This window comes from Gadus chalcogrammus, chromosome 5 (assembly GCF_026213295.1).
Source record: "Gadus chalcogrammus isolate NIFS_2021 chromosome 5, NIFS_Gcha_1.0, whole genome shotgun sequence".
Lineage (NCBI taxonomy): Eukaryota > Metazoa > Chordata > Actinopteri > Gadiformes > Gadidae > Gadus > Gadus chalcogrammus.
Genome location: NC_079416.1, coordinates 21,248,026 through 21,263,025, shown reverse-complemented (window position 1 = coordinate 21,263,025; position 15,000 = coordinate 21,248,026). Strand labels below are relative to the sequence as shown.

General features: G+C 48.0%; 1 protein-coding gene across 2 annotated transcripts in view; it reads left to right on the top strand.

Annotated features, from left to right (window-relative positions):
* The window catches only part of slc4a11 (solute carrier family 4 member 11), an 81,383-nt gene that overhangs the window by 4,738 nt on the left and 61,645 nt on the right, over positions 1-15,000 (top strand). The window contains exon 1 of one of the 2 annotated variants that reach the window (XM_056590222.1): positions 5,170-5,443. The exons of the other annotated variant lie outside the window; for it this stretch is intronic. Within the exon in view, the coding sequence (XP_056446197.1) occupies positions 5,407-5,443 (37 nt within the window). The 5' untranslated portion in view covers positions 5,170-5,406. Of the gene's footprint in view, positions 1-5,169; positions 5,444-15,000 lie in introns of those variants that run through there. 2 annotated transcript variants of the gene reach the window in all.

Genomic DNA, 15,000 nt, shown 5'->3' with positions numbered 1-15,000 from the left:
CGTGGTTCGGGAGAATTATTGTCGATGTACCACATACAAACACGCACAAATACATAGAAACGCACACACCAACACATTCCACACAAGAAGGGCACACACATGCCATCTCCCTGTCAGAAACTCACACATACAGACGTGACTACTGTACGCACACACACAAGCTGCCACCCGGAGACATGCTTACATACAAACAAATACAAATACTTTGTACATTTGCACACGAGAATACACACACAGATCGCTTTGTAGACACAAGCAGAAGCCAGCATGTAGGATGGCTTCCATCATTCATCTAGTGTTCACATGTACATGACACACACACACACACACACACACACACACACACACACACACACACACACACACACACACACGACATATACAACATACACCAACACACTCACAATTAATGCGTACAACACACACACACACACACACACACACACAAGCTAAGAGACACATACACAAACAAACACACACAACTAGTGTGAGGTTATGTTCTGATTGGTCTCCCAGTGATGTGTGTCGCAACCAAGTAACAAGAAGCAGCTGCTCCCTCTGTCGTCCTCCTCCTCCTCCTCCTCCTCCTCCTCCTCCTCCTCCTCCTCCTCCTTCTCCCCTCTCTCCATTACTGTCCTAATAGATTCTCCTCCTTCTCCTCATCTATCATGTGCTGCATTCCTGTATTCTGTTGCCATGGTCTTCCTCCATATTTATCCTCACCTCCTCCTCCTCCTCCTCATCTCCTTCTCATCTCCTCCTCCCCCCTTCTTTAATGTTCCTCATCACTTCACCTCCTTCCAGCCTCCACACGTCAGCCCTCTCCCCCTTACCCCCTCCTCACCTCCTCCCACTCAACCTCATCTCCTCCTCGCCAACTCGTTAAGTTTCCTCTTCACTTCACCTCCTCCCAGCTCCCTATCTCTTCCTCCTCCTCCTCCTTTCTACTCCACCTCCTCCTCCTCTACCTCCTTCTCCTCTTCTCTTCGTTCCTCCGACCTCATTGACTCCCTCTGGTTCTTTCATCTTCTCCTCTCTGTCATCTTCGCTCCTCCCTTTATTCCTTGGCAATCCCATGCTCTGCATGGTCTCGGTCCTCCATTAGCACCCTGTCCCTCATGCCTCTTAGGACAAGACACATAAGCAGATGACCGACCATGTAAGGGAAATGGAACATGAGACACATACGCAGTTGAATACATAATGCAATGTTCACCAGCCTGATGATCAAGCAGAGTCTCTGAAACGACACACACACCCATTGCACACGTCACAAAAACAAAGAGGGGATTTGAAATCTCTGTCTTCCGCCACCACCAGTGCTGAAGCATGTTGATGTGTAGAGCTGTGTTGTGGTAATGTGATCGATATGGTGGGCGCCCACCCCACGGTGTGTTACTGTGATGAACACACAGCGGGGGGGGGGGGGGGGTTGACATAGAGACCAGGAGACACGCCCCGCCTTCACTCACCCATTAGACCCTCAGATTTATTGGGTTAGTCCGACTATGATTGGATTTTTCAGATGCATGTATACACCTCAGTCGTACTAAAATCGGACCGAATACAGTTTCTCATGTATACGTTTAATTGGTTTGGAATCAGTTTTGGCGTTCTGCGCATGCTCGACATTTTTCCCCGGGGTCGTGAGCCGGGAGTAGAAGAAGACGACGGTCTTGTTGTTCTCGCCGAGGTCAGCCGGTTGCTCTACTACCACTAGCTGAAATGGCTACAGCGCCACCTATCGTACCGAGGCATGACATGCTTCGGCCAATGTATTTATTTTTCTCACCGCCATGTATACTCAGACAATGGCAGCTGTCCAATTGAGGAGCATTAGTCGAACGATGGCTGTAATCGGATGAAGAGGTGCATGTCAACGTACTGACCGACACTCAGTCCCCTGTCTCAACCACAGGACACGATACACCAGGTAGACAACACCTAGAAGAGAAAAAAGGGCACTCTCCAACTTCACACTGCAGCTCATGTTGTGTGCTCCAGTACCCGCCACGACTCCAGATTATTTAAAACCAGCTGGGCACTCGCTGGCTCCCTGCTAGCCGCGAGCTGATGGCCAGCTGTTTGCTTGCGGACTACACACAGCGTCTAAAATTAAAGTTGACACCACAAGCCCCAGCTCTGCCCCCTGGGGGGGCAGAGGAACCACCCTTTGAAGCCCAATTAACAGAGCAGAAGGGGGGGAGAAGCCAGGCCAGGGTCCGCGCGGTCAGGAGCCGGCCCTGCGGACCAGGGGGAGATGGAGGCAGGTGAGCGCATGCTTTGAGCCATCTCCGTCACAACATCCCCGGGGTGGTGCGTAGCACCACGGGCTCATAGCGCCAAAGGTAAATGGTAAATGGGCCGCATTCATATAGCGCTTTACAATATTGCATTTATCGAAAGCGCTTTACAATATTCCCTGACATTCACCCATTCAGGCACACATTCACACACCGACGGCGGAGTCAACCATGCAAGGCGACAGCCAGCTCGTCAAGGGGCAGTCAGGGTGAGGTGCCTTGCTCAGGGACACCTCGACACTCGCTAGGAGCTAGGAGGAGCCCGAGATCGATCTAGCAACCTTGCCGTTACCAGCCAACCCGCTCTACCTCCTGAGCTCCTGCCGTCCATAGATCTACCTACCAGTGGGAGAAGAACCAAGACTCTTTGAACCATCAAGAGAGGTGGTTATTACTATAGGTATACTATAGGTAGGGGGTAGGCATCCTGCTCTACAACGTACCCTACATGTCGACCGGGCGCATTGGGATATGGGATGCTCATTAAAGTAGTGGTTACAGTATAATAGTGTTTTTTGGAGGTTTAGGAGCTGCACAACACTGTTATATAACGGATTATGAAATGACTTCTGCTAGGTTGTAACTCTACCATGTAGGAGAGCTTTTTATAGACGACAGGAGCGACGTTTGATGATGCTTGATACCCAGCAGCATGGAGCATTAAGAAAGGGAATGGCGGGTTAGGTTGCTAATGACCGTGTTGCCACCGCCTCAAACCCGCCCACATATTTTCATCTCAGGCTCATAAGGGAAAGAGAGTTGTGTGTTCCGTCCTCCTCACCCTAACCACCCATGCCTCCCCGGCTCCCCAGTCCAGGGTCGCTCTAAGAGATGCAGCTAGCCACCCACCAGCCGGCTCGTACTTTGCTAACCCAGCGAGCTCCAGGCAGCAGGGCAGGGCGCACCACAACAGCCCCGACAGCCTCACACCTTGTCCCTCCAACGACGCCCCCACGGCTGAGCTCTGAACTCGCATCTCCTCGGTCGGAAGTCATGCCCCAAAAATGCAGTACTCTGTGTAGGCGTGGAGGAAGTGGTGCTTATTGCATTTGGACGTAAAACCAAACCTGTTGCATGTTTGGTGGACGGTGTGAATAGTAAGACTAGTCGGAGTCTCAGAAGACCTCCCGTGCTAGACTACATGAGCAGTGAAAGCCAATGGAGCAGATGGTTCATCATGAAGGTAGCAGCAAGGCTAGCTAGAGACTTAATGAATTGAATCCTCCATGCTGCGTAATTGTTACAGCAAACGCAGATCCACATCCTCTAGGATCCCGCATGGTCGACGGTAGCTCCACGGCTGCGAGGAGGAGGATATCATGAGTTGAGTTTACTGGAGTAACAGGACTGAACACTAATGTAAAACATTCTGTGTTGAGATAACCCCCCAGAGGGAGCACCTGGGGTGGCTGTCCACACAACAAAGTGTGTGTGTTTGGGTGCTTGCATGGTTATGCATGCTTGTGTGCATGCATGTGTGTGTGTGTGTGTTTTGTTGTGTCTGTGGGAATGTGTTTATGTGTGTCTATGTCTGTGTGATAGTGATCACACAGATCACCAACCGCAGGCTGTTGGTAACTTGGTTGTGACATGGTGTGATGTTTTGGCCCTGCTGGTGTGTTAACTGTTTCCATGCAGGAAACACCAGCCGCTCAACACACACACACACACACACACACACACACACACACACACACACACACACACACACACACACACACACACACACACACACACACACACACACACACACACACACACACACACACACACACACACACACACACACACACACACACACACACACCCCCAGCACTGGTTGTGTGATTACTCTTAATGGGAGTGTCTGACCTTTCCCATATCATTTACATAAGAACATGTCCAAACAGCCTCGGGTTGTCTTAAAGTTATCACACTCTGAAGATTCTGCACTCACTATACAGTGTTTACCCTACATCGTTATCCAGCCGCACTGCTGAGTCTGGTGTGAGCTGCACTAACTTTCACAGTGCTGAATGGCTCTAGTGCAGTGGGATCACTGGTTCCAGTGAGGCTCTGCTGCTCTCCAACATAAAGGGTCTCGTACAAGGAAAACACAACATAACTAGAACGAGCATGCAAGATTAGGGTTGGCCAGCCAAATTTGACGATACTTTTCCACAGTATTTCTCTAGTGACACTAATGACAATGTACCAGTGGAGGGGTGCACTATGGAGCACTTATGATATGTGTTTTTAAATAACACAGAAAGAATTTGGCGCGCCTCGCTTAACAGCACTGTGCCACTGCAGGACGCATGGAGGGGAAACACTGACACTGAGTCCTCAGCCTCTCCAGACAACCTACCTGCGTGTGAGCCTGCTCACAACAGAGTCTTATCGCCTGAGTTTATCTCAGAGGCAACTTCCTCTTCCTGCTGTTTCTACACACACGCTGTTGTATGAATCGGAGCCCTCACTCCGGTTCGCTGCGGCTCGGTTCTGGCCCTTAGAAGTGACCTTGGAGTGGAACCGGTCCGTGGAACCGGTAGAGCCACCATGCCACTCTTGCGTTGTGTTCTCTGTAGAAGGACGTCTCACTCTCAATCGCTTTGCATTGAGCTGATCCAGTGAGTAAGAGAAGTATTTGGCCGCATCCCCCTGTTCCTCTCCAAAGACAACCAAGTCATCCTCTTCGTCATCCTCTTCGTCCTGCTCTTCATGTTCGCCGACATGTTGAGCGCTCAACAAGAGGTGTGTCCCCACGTCACGAATGCCGCGTTCCTATTGGCTGGGGCGGCGGGGGGGGGCGGGGTAATGAGCGACGGTGAGGCGCTATGGGGCAGGCTCTAGGACCCAGAGGTGCTGCTGTGAGTGGAAGGCTGAGCGGGGCTGAGTCACCGCATGTGTGAGAGCGAGAGAGAGGCAGTCTGGATTCACAGCGAGCAGAGGAGCAGAGGTGATCGCACACCAGCGCAGGATAACAGCACCATGATGGGTTGACTCAGGAACGGGGAGGAAGCAATCGGAGGAAGGTTCGGCGCGAGAGAGAGAGAGAGAGAGCGCAGAACGCCCGAGAGTGTGGAAGACTACCTTCAACAGCCACCGCTCACTGCTCTCAACTATGGAGACCAACAAAGTTCTTCATTTCGTGCCCTCAGGTGAGTGCGAGCGGAGCGCGTCGTGGAGGAACGCCGCGCGGCCGTGGAGGGAGAACCTCCCGCGAGAGAGCCCTAGGGTGAAAGCACGGGTGGACCCTCAGAGGGGAACCTCACAGAGAACCTTGGAGCAGAACCGCCGGGGGGCGACCTTAGCTGTAGGGGGGGGGAACCCAGGCTGAGAGTACCGATCCTGGGAGGGATGATGTGTGTACATGTGTTGAGATGCTGTGTTTATAAGTGTGCGTGGACGTTCCTGTTTGTGTGTATACTTTATGCAGGATAGGAATGTGGTAATGCAACCTCTTTGTCGAGAACGCTGGTTCTGATTATGTTTGAGGTTTTTTTTCCTCTTCTTTCGTCGGGGTGGGGGGGGGGGGGGGGTGTAGAGGGAGTATGCATGTGGATGTACGTGTGTGTGTCGGAGTGTGTGTGTCTGTGAGTGTGTGTGTGTTTACCCCCTGCATAAATGTATGTGTGTGTGTGAGCCGTGCTGCTTTTCCCTCTCTTTTTGCTCTGGTGTGCGTGCGCTTTGTGGAACCCGGGCTTTGTGGTGGTGCTGCCGTCGATAAATACACAGAGACACAGGACCTGCTCACATCCACCCAGAGACACAGGACCTGCTCACATCCACCCAGAGACACAGGACCTGCTCACATCCACCCAGAGACACAGGACCTGCTCACATCCACCCAGAGACACAGGACCTGCTCACATCCACCCAGATACACAATACCTACTCACATCTACTCTGATACACAAACCTGCTCACATCCACCTAGAGACACAATACCTGCTCACATCCACTCAAATAACACAATACATACTCACATCCACCCAGATACTCAATACATACTCACATCCACCCAGATACTCAATACATACTCACATCCACCCAGATACACAATACCTGCTCACATCTACCCAGATACACAAAATCTGCTCACATCCACATAGATACACAATGCCTGCTCACATCCACATGTACACAAAACCTGCTCACATTCACCTAGAGAGACAATACCCTGCTCCCATCCACCAACAGAGACAATGCCTCCTCACATCCATCCAGAGACACAGGACCTGCTCACCTCCACCCATAGACACAGGACCTGCTCACATCCACCCAGAGACGCAGGACCTGCTCACCTCCACCCATAGACACAGGACCTGCTCACATCCACCCAGAGACACAGCACCTGCTCACATCCACCCAGAGACACAGGACCTGCTCACATCTACCAAGATATGCAATTCCTGCTCTCATCCACCTAGATACACAAAACCTGCTCACATCCACCCAGATACCCAATACCTACTCACATCTACTCTGATACACAAAACCTGCTCACATCCACCTAGACACAATACATGCTCACATCCACCCAAATAACACAATACATACTCACATCCACCCAGATAACACTATTCCTGCTCACATCCTCCCAGATACACAGTACCTGCTCACATCCACCTAGACACAAGACATGTTCACATCCACCTCTATTAAATCCCTGCTCACATCCACCTAGAGAGACAATACCAACTCCCATACACCTATAGGGACAATACCTGCTCACATCCACCTAGATACACAAAAACCTGCTCAAATCCTCCCAGATACACAATAGCAGCTCACATTCACCCAGAGACACAATACCAGCTCACATCCACCCAGAGGGACAATACCTGCTCAACAGGTCCCACCAGAACACATTCCCGTTGAACACATACGTTGTGTTTGCTGTAGGCTGTGAGTGAGGTGAGGCTCGTGCACACTGGCACTGCTTGCCTCTGTGTGTTTGTCTGTCCAGAATATGTGCAAGTGTCTGTGGGGGTCTGTGTGTGCGCGTGAACGGCTGCACATCTCTCTGTGTGTGTGCGGGTTTGTGCGGATGAATGCTGTCCCATACTCACAGTAGTCTACCGATCGATGAATTTTGTGTGTCATGATGGTTTGTGTTTATAGATGGTTGTGTTTGCACTGTGCAGCTTGAGTGCTGTGTGTTGAAGAATACAAAACTAACATGTTAAATTATTTTATTATTAAAATATAAATATAACGTGTGTGCACGTACGTGTACATACATTATACATGATCCTTATACGCGTTTGTGAGTGCAGAGGGATGGTCATTATCAATGAGTAGAGGTGGATGTGTTTGCTGAAGGGATAGTGGTTGTGTGTCTTTGTGTAACACAATCAAAAAACGTGTGTGTCTCTTTGGAAAGCCATGAGTCCAAGTATGAGCATACGTGCATGGCTCAATGCTTATCTCTGTTTTGAGCTATGCATCTCGGATTGGGGGAGGGGGGGGCGGGGGGGTACGACTTCCATCAAACGTTACGTAAGCTTTCCCTAATACACGCAAGGAGCTCCGCTGAAGTCTGTTGCGTCCCAGTCGCCCGCTGCACTTGCTTAAGACTTGATTCTATGTCATTAGCGTGTGTTTGGAGCCGTAACAACTGGGCAAATTAGACACCGAACAGCACTTTGTGGTGACGCGTTAATCAATATCAATGGCCAGTTTGAATTAGCAGCAGGCTAACGTATACACGAAACAGCAGTTTGAATTAGCAGCAGGCTAACATCCTCAGAAAGCTTATAGTCTGATGTATATAGAAAATACCGTCATCAAATAGAGCCACTCAGACATGGGAGCTTATCGACGTAACCTTAGGTCTCGTAATGTATGGGATTTCTGAACTACAATTCCCAGATAAACCTTTTCAACGCTGCGCCCTGTAAAAATCTCCATGGTGAAATGCCGCGGGCCTTCCCTGCCGTTAATACTTCCTGTCAGAATCCCCTCATCATGTCCTATTATGCGGCTTAATGTTGCTTTGGAGAGGATAGTAGGGTCTACTTCAATACTACGGAAGTGGTGTACAATACAAGAACCTTGTACTATTATCCAACCGTTGAGCAGACGCTTTTAATAATATTATTAATAACACATTTTATTAATTTCTTTAGGCACTAAAAAATATTTTACAACAACACTAAATCGATTCAAAACCAAATATCCATAAAGGGTTACATAAATGCCTTTCAAAGCATTCAAATGAAGGTGCAGGGAGAGGGGTGAGGAGAGTACCATGTTCAGAGCCAGTTTCAAAAGGGCTGCTTTGAGTGACAGTAGAGAGGCGGAGTCACACATTGGCTTTCAACCAGAGCCACGTCCGTGCATTCATTCACATGATGAGCAGGTACGTGTGGGTGCATCTCGCTCAAGGGGGCCCATTGGGGATGAAACCCAGCACCTTTGGGCTGGGAGTCACGCAACCAAAGGTCGCCCTGTGGCCAACTATTTGATTATGAATCCATAATAATGTCAAACGTTGCCCTATGAATATATTGGAGGGTGATAGCGTTATGACACCAGGTGTGTGTGGGTGCGAATGCAGGTTCTTGTCTCCACAGGTGAAGAGACGTATGTGTGGGTTGGCGTGTGTGCTAGCGCCAGGTTTTCATGTGTGTCTGTGTATGCGCGAGTCATTTTGTAATTTTGTATTACCAGAGTGTAAAAGTATATCAGACAAACACTTTTTAGAATATGTTACTTTCTTCCACATGACAAATGGTCAAATCTAGGCGTTCATTCTGGACCCTGTGTGTGTGTGTGTTTGTGTGTGTGTGTGTGTGTGTGTGTGTGTGTGTGTGTGTGTGTGTGTGTGTGTGTGTGTGTGTGTGTGTGTGTGTGTGTGTGTGTGTGTGTGTGTGTGTGTGTGTGTACCCATCTGGTTGATGTAATTAGTTAGGAGAGGTATTTGAAAGGATTTCAATATTTGATTATTCTATTAAAAAGATTTGGGTAACCACTAACGGGTTAACTGAACTGTACAGTGTAGCGCACTCATGTAGTCTGGAGAGCCTCCATGATTCGGCCTCACAAAGCACATTGTTATCCATCTATTAGCCAAATAATTGAGCAAATCAAATCCAATTTGATCAATTTATTGAGCATTTTCAAAGAAAACATGCACTTGAAATAAATAAGCTGAATCCGCACGTAACTTAGCAATCATTTTTGGCAACGATACAAGCAGTGTTGCTAAATGCACAAACTGGAATTAGACTCATGTGAATTAACTGAAAAAGACAGCGAGTGAGTACAGCGAGTGCTGGTCTTCTCGGAGTCCAACAGAACTCCACTAGCAGCACATGGGCCTGCCTCGCTTTATCCATGATGCTCAGATAGTACAACAGAAGCACATCCACAAGAATATATCATGTGTAAGACGGTAATATGTCTAAAACATCTCCATTTAACAGAACACATAAGCTCACCTACTGCATCACTCATTCTTGTTCAGGTAAACCGGCTTATATATGAGCTCTGGGCACGGAGGAGATTTACAATGGAGCCCGCCTTGGAGTAGATTCCGCTATGTGGCTGTCTTTAAGGACTGTTACATTACACACCCTCCTATTGGCTGTCTTTTGAGGACTGTTACATTACACACCCTCCTATTGGCTGTCTTTAAGGACTGTTACATTACCCACCCTCCTATTGGCTGTCTTTGAGGACTGTTACATTACACACCCTCCTATTGGCTCTCATCTGATGATTGTTACAATACACACCCTCCTATTGGCTGTCTCTGAGGATTGTTACAATACACACCCTCCTATTGGCTGTCTCTGAGGTTTGTTACAATACAGACGCTCCTATTGGCTGTCTCTGATGATTGTTACAATACACACGCTCCTATTGGCTGTCTTTGACGATTGTGAGGTGAACACACGTTCCCATTGGCTGTGGGGCTGGTGGTCAGCTGGGGGGGGGGGTGGGGGGGGGGGTGTAATTGGTTGTGGTGGTGGGAGGGGGTCCTGGCTCGGGGAGATGAGGAGTGGAGAAGGATCAATAACAGCAGGACTCATATTTAATTAGCTCCAGCCGAGAGCTCTCAGACGTCTCTGATCGAAGGTCCAGGATGGAGCGGCACCAATCATCATTACCAGTGCTGCCGGTTGTGCCAACGTTAAGTCATCAGGAAGACGCTCTCCTCCATAGAGATGTACAGTGGTTGGGGATGTTTAGGTGCATCTCAATAAGGTGCCGTGTGGGGGAGGGGGGACGATCCAGAACATAGACCGAGTCGTCGTATTACTGGTGGAAATATAGTCCTAGAGTTGTTCAATCAATTATCAATGATGAGGCAAATGATGATGATGCTGACGATGACGATGATGCTGACGATGACGATGCTGACGATGATGATGATGATGACGATGATGCTGACGATGACGATGATGATGATGACGATGATGATGCTGACGATGACGATGATGATGATGACGATGATGATGATGACGATGAGGATGATGATGCTGACGATGACGATGATGATGCTGACGATGATGATGATGATGATGATGATAGTGATAACAGCGTCGACAAAGATACACACTGAACATATACATATGTTTAGCATCTCCTTCTCCATCCTCGCCTTTCCACCATAACCCCTGGCCACTGAGGCGGTAGACGTCGCCGCGGTGACCACGCCAGGACCCCGGGATGGCCCTGATGAGAGGGGCGGTGAGCCAGGGGGGGGTCGTGTCTGAGTCAGCGGGCCGTCCTCTGACTCATTCCGGTCCGATGTGATATCTGCTCCGACATCACACAGCTGCTCTTCCCTCCGTCCAACCGTCTGAGTCGTGCCCGGGCCTGCGTGTGTGTGGCGGTGTGTTGGTGTCTGTGTGTGTGTGTGTGTGTGTGCGTGTGTCGTGACTTTGTGTGTCTGTTATTAAATAGGTTTTGTGAGTCCAGTCTGTGTGTTGGTGTGTGTTGGGGGGTGTTAGGGTGTTTGTGTGTTGGTGTCTGTGTGTGTGTGTGTGTGTGTGTGTGTGTGTGTGTGTGTGTGTGTGTGTGTGTGTGTGTGTGTGTGTGTGTGTGTGTGTGTGTGTGTGTGTGTGTGTGTGTGTGTGTGTGTGTGTGTGTTGTGATTGGTGAGAGGACCGTGTTTCTGTGCGATTGTGTTTCTAATTCTCTGCCTCAGCTTCTGGGACTTTCTTCATAATTAAAATACTGCATGATGCAATTATTGCACGGCAAAGTACCCTCCACCAACTTCAACACCAAACAGAGCATTTTGAAACACAAAACGAGGCGCACATTTAGACGCAGCAAAGGAAGAGATCTCATTTCAAGTTCCACATTTGTCACGTATATTTGGACCACAGATAAACAAGCCACTTTTGTTGTGGGTTTATTATATGGCATAAATAAATAAGATGCCACTTTTTTAATTCTTACTATCCATCTTCTCCTAAACACACAAAGGCACACACACACACACACACACACACACACACACACACACACACACACACACATATACACACACACACACACACGCACGCACGCACGCACGCACACACACAAAGAAAGGCTAACTTTGTCATGGAGGGCCATACCAGGTCCTCCCTGGAGCGTTTATTCCAACACAGAATGCTCTGAATGACAGATTTGCATTTCTCTTCATTCATGTTATTCCAATAAACTAAATTTGTAACATATTCTCCTATAGACTGTTATCATGATATTATCATATCTGAGGCCCCTATAGACTGTTATCATGATATTCTCATGTCAGTGAGGCTCTTATAGACTGTTATCATGATATTCTCATTGATGAGGCAGCCTGGGTTGATCAGAACAGAAGGAATCAGAAGAACCTCATCCATAAAGTTTTACACAAAAGAAAGAAATATGAAGATGTCCACTGATTCAAAATTCAGTTTGTACAGTCGCCCTATCTGATAGTACACTCAACTTAACGTTGGCTCGCCCGTCATCTTTCAAACTTCTCTCATCTCTCATGAATGTGAGAGTGTGACAGTCCAAACATGATACGTCATTTAGACTCAAAACTCTTAAGACCAGAATTAGATGTGTGCTCGATGTGCACACACGGCATCGCTTGGCAGACACCGGATACAGGATCTACAACCGACGGGTGCAACTGTGCAAACGCTGAAACAGGGAGCGCAAACAGGGACTCCGACGTTTAGAGAGCAAAGCGGCGTAGCGGGTTATGATGGGATGCCGCCGGGAGAGGCGCATGGTGTGTGATGTTGGGTCATCAACACGGAGGACGAGTCTCCCCTGCTGCCCGCCATAGGATGGAGTGATGGCCCTGGATGTGTGCGGTGTGTTTGTGCGTATGTGTGGGTCTTTGTGTGTGTGTGTGTGTGTGTGTGTATGTGTGTGTGTCTGTGTTGTGTTGAGTGTGAGTGTGACAGTGATATCTGTTCAGTATTCACAGCTGGTGACAGATTTCAGAAAGCTCAGAGCACACTGCTGTTTGGGCAGAGGACATGCACACAATGAAGACAGATATACTCATGCATACACATGCACACACATACATACACAGATGCACAAGCACACATACATACACATGCACACACATACATAGTATGTATGTGTGTGTACATACAAAGATGCACACATACATACATACCTACATACACACATTGCTAGATGTTGCAGTCTTTATTGCTGGATTGATTTCCACATTGGCTGATTAATATTACAGATAATAACATTGATGCTAATATGCTACTTCAGAGCTAAATGTTGCTACTGCTACTTAGTGAAAATACTGATGGTTTTACTGACTTCTTCTCGTACAACGAAAACTACTTCCAATAATTCCGTTGCTATTACAACTGGTCCTACTTCCTTTCGTCGTGGCATCATGGCGACTATTCCAATATATTCAGGACCATTACCATGAACTAGTTGATATATATTTCCTGACGTTTCAACAGTGTGGGTTCTGTGACTAATCCAGTGCCTAATAAATGTTCCAAGGTAGAGTCGGGATTAGGATTAACACCAACAGCTAGTCTCTCTCTCACAGAACACCCTGGAGGCCTCTTCTTGATCAGACTTTGTACATGTACAGTTTTGTACACTATGTTATGCATTATAATCACGAATAATTAGGTACATGCATTGTACATATGTACTGTATATCGACATATATATACATACATGTTTCCATATACTGACACCAATTTGATGTAATGGCCTCATCTGTCACACACTTGGCACTTTTGAAAATGGGTGTGCCTGTGTGTGTTAGTACGTATGTTTGTGTGTGTAGGCCAGTGTGTTTTTGTGTGTGTCTGTGTGTATGAGTGTGTGTTTGTCACCCGAGCTGAATGGTGTTTCACTGGGCTGATGATTCATGTGTAACCCTGATTAGAGCCCAACCGATATTATTGATTATCAGCCGGTATATGGATATTGGTCATTTTTTACTCCCTAATATCGGCATCAGCCCCTAAAATCCATATTTATATTTAAAGTACCAAAACATGTTACAATGATAAATCTATCTGATTGCATACATGCTTGCCGACAGACACACACGCATGCACACACACACACACACACACACACACACACACACACACACACACACACACACACACACACACCATTCATACCAATCATCATCCAATTGTAGTAGAAAATGTATTATTCGTCTTCTTTGTGTCTTTGTCCTCTGAAATTATTTGCACAGACAAATTGGCCATGTTAATTAGCCCGTATCTTGATCAAGCATCCGGATAAGGTCACCACTAAAGCCTTCCTATCATCACGTTCAAGCCCGACGATCATACCACAATGACTGCATTCTGCGGCTGAAAGAGCTGCTATTTCAACAGCAACTCCTGTGGGTCAAAGGCCGACCTATGAGTCGTCAGATCCTGTTGATCCAACGGGTGCCTCTGCAGGCAGCAGGTAGACAGTGCAGCTCCGCGTTCACCAAGATTTGAGCTTGTCCGCAACCACACGTGTGATATGGAAATCGAAATCCCGGTTTGTCAGACTAACAAACTGCACCGGAGGACTTGGTCTACTGCAGTGAATTTAATTCAAAGCTAACAAATATAACAAAACAGACACCACACAGTCCCTGGAGGAGATTCTCTCTCTCTCTCTCTCGCTCTCGCTATCGCTGTCTCCCTCTTGCTGTCTCTCTCTCTCTCTCTCTCTCTCTCGCTGTCTCTCTCTCTCTCTCTCTCTCTCCCTCTCTTGCTCAATCTCTCTCTCTCTCGCTGCCTCTCTCTCTAGCTGTCACCGACTCTCTCTTGTTGTCTCTCTCTCCCTCTGGCTCTCATTTTCTCTCTCTCTCTCCCTCTCTCTCTCTCTCTCTCTCTCTCTCTCTCTCTCTCTCTCTCTCTCTCTCTCTCTCTCTCTCTCTCTCTCTCTCTCTCTCTCTCTCTCTCTCTCTCTCTCTTCCCACTACTTTATCTGTCCCTATTCTCCATTCTCCCCTTTGTCCCTCTCTGTCTCCCCCTTTCTCTTACTCCCTCTCTCCTTTATTCTTTCCCTGTCTCCCTCTCTCTCTCTTTTGCCTTCTCTCGCTCTCACCCTGTCTTCCTCCTCCCCTGTTTGCAGAACCCTCATCTCTATTTTTCTTCTCTCTGTATCTCTTTGTTCCTCTCTGTCGCTGTCTCCGGCTGAACCTCCTCTCTCTCTCTCCCCCCTCTCTCTCTCTCTCTCTCTCCCTCTCCTTCGCTCTATCTGACTCTCT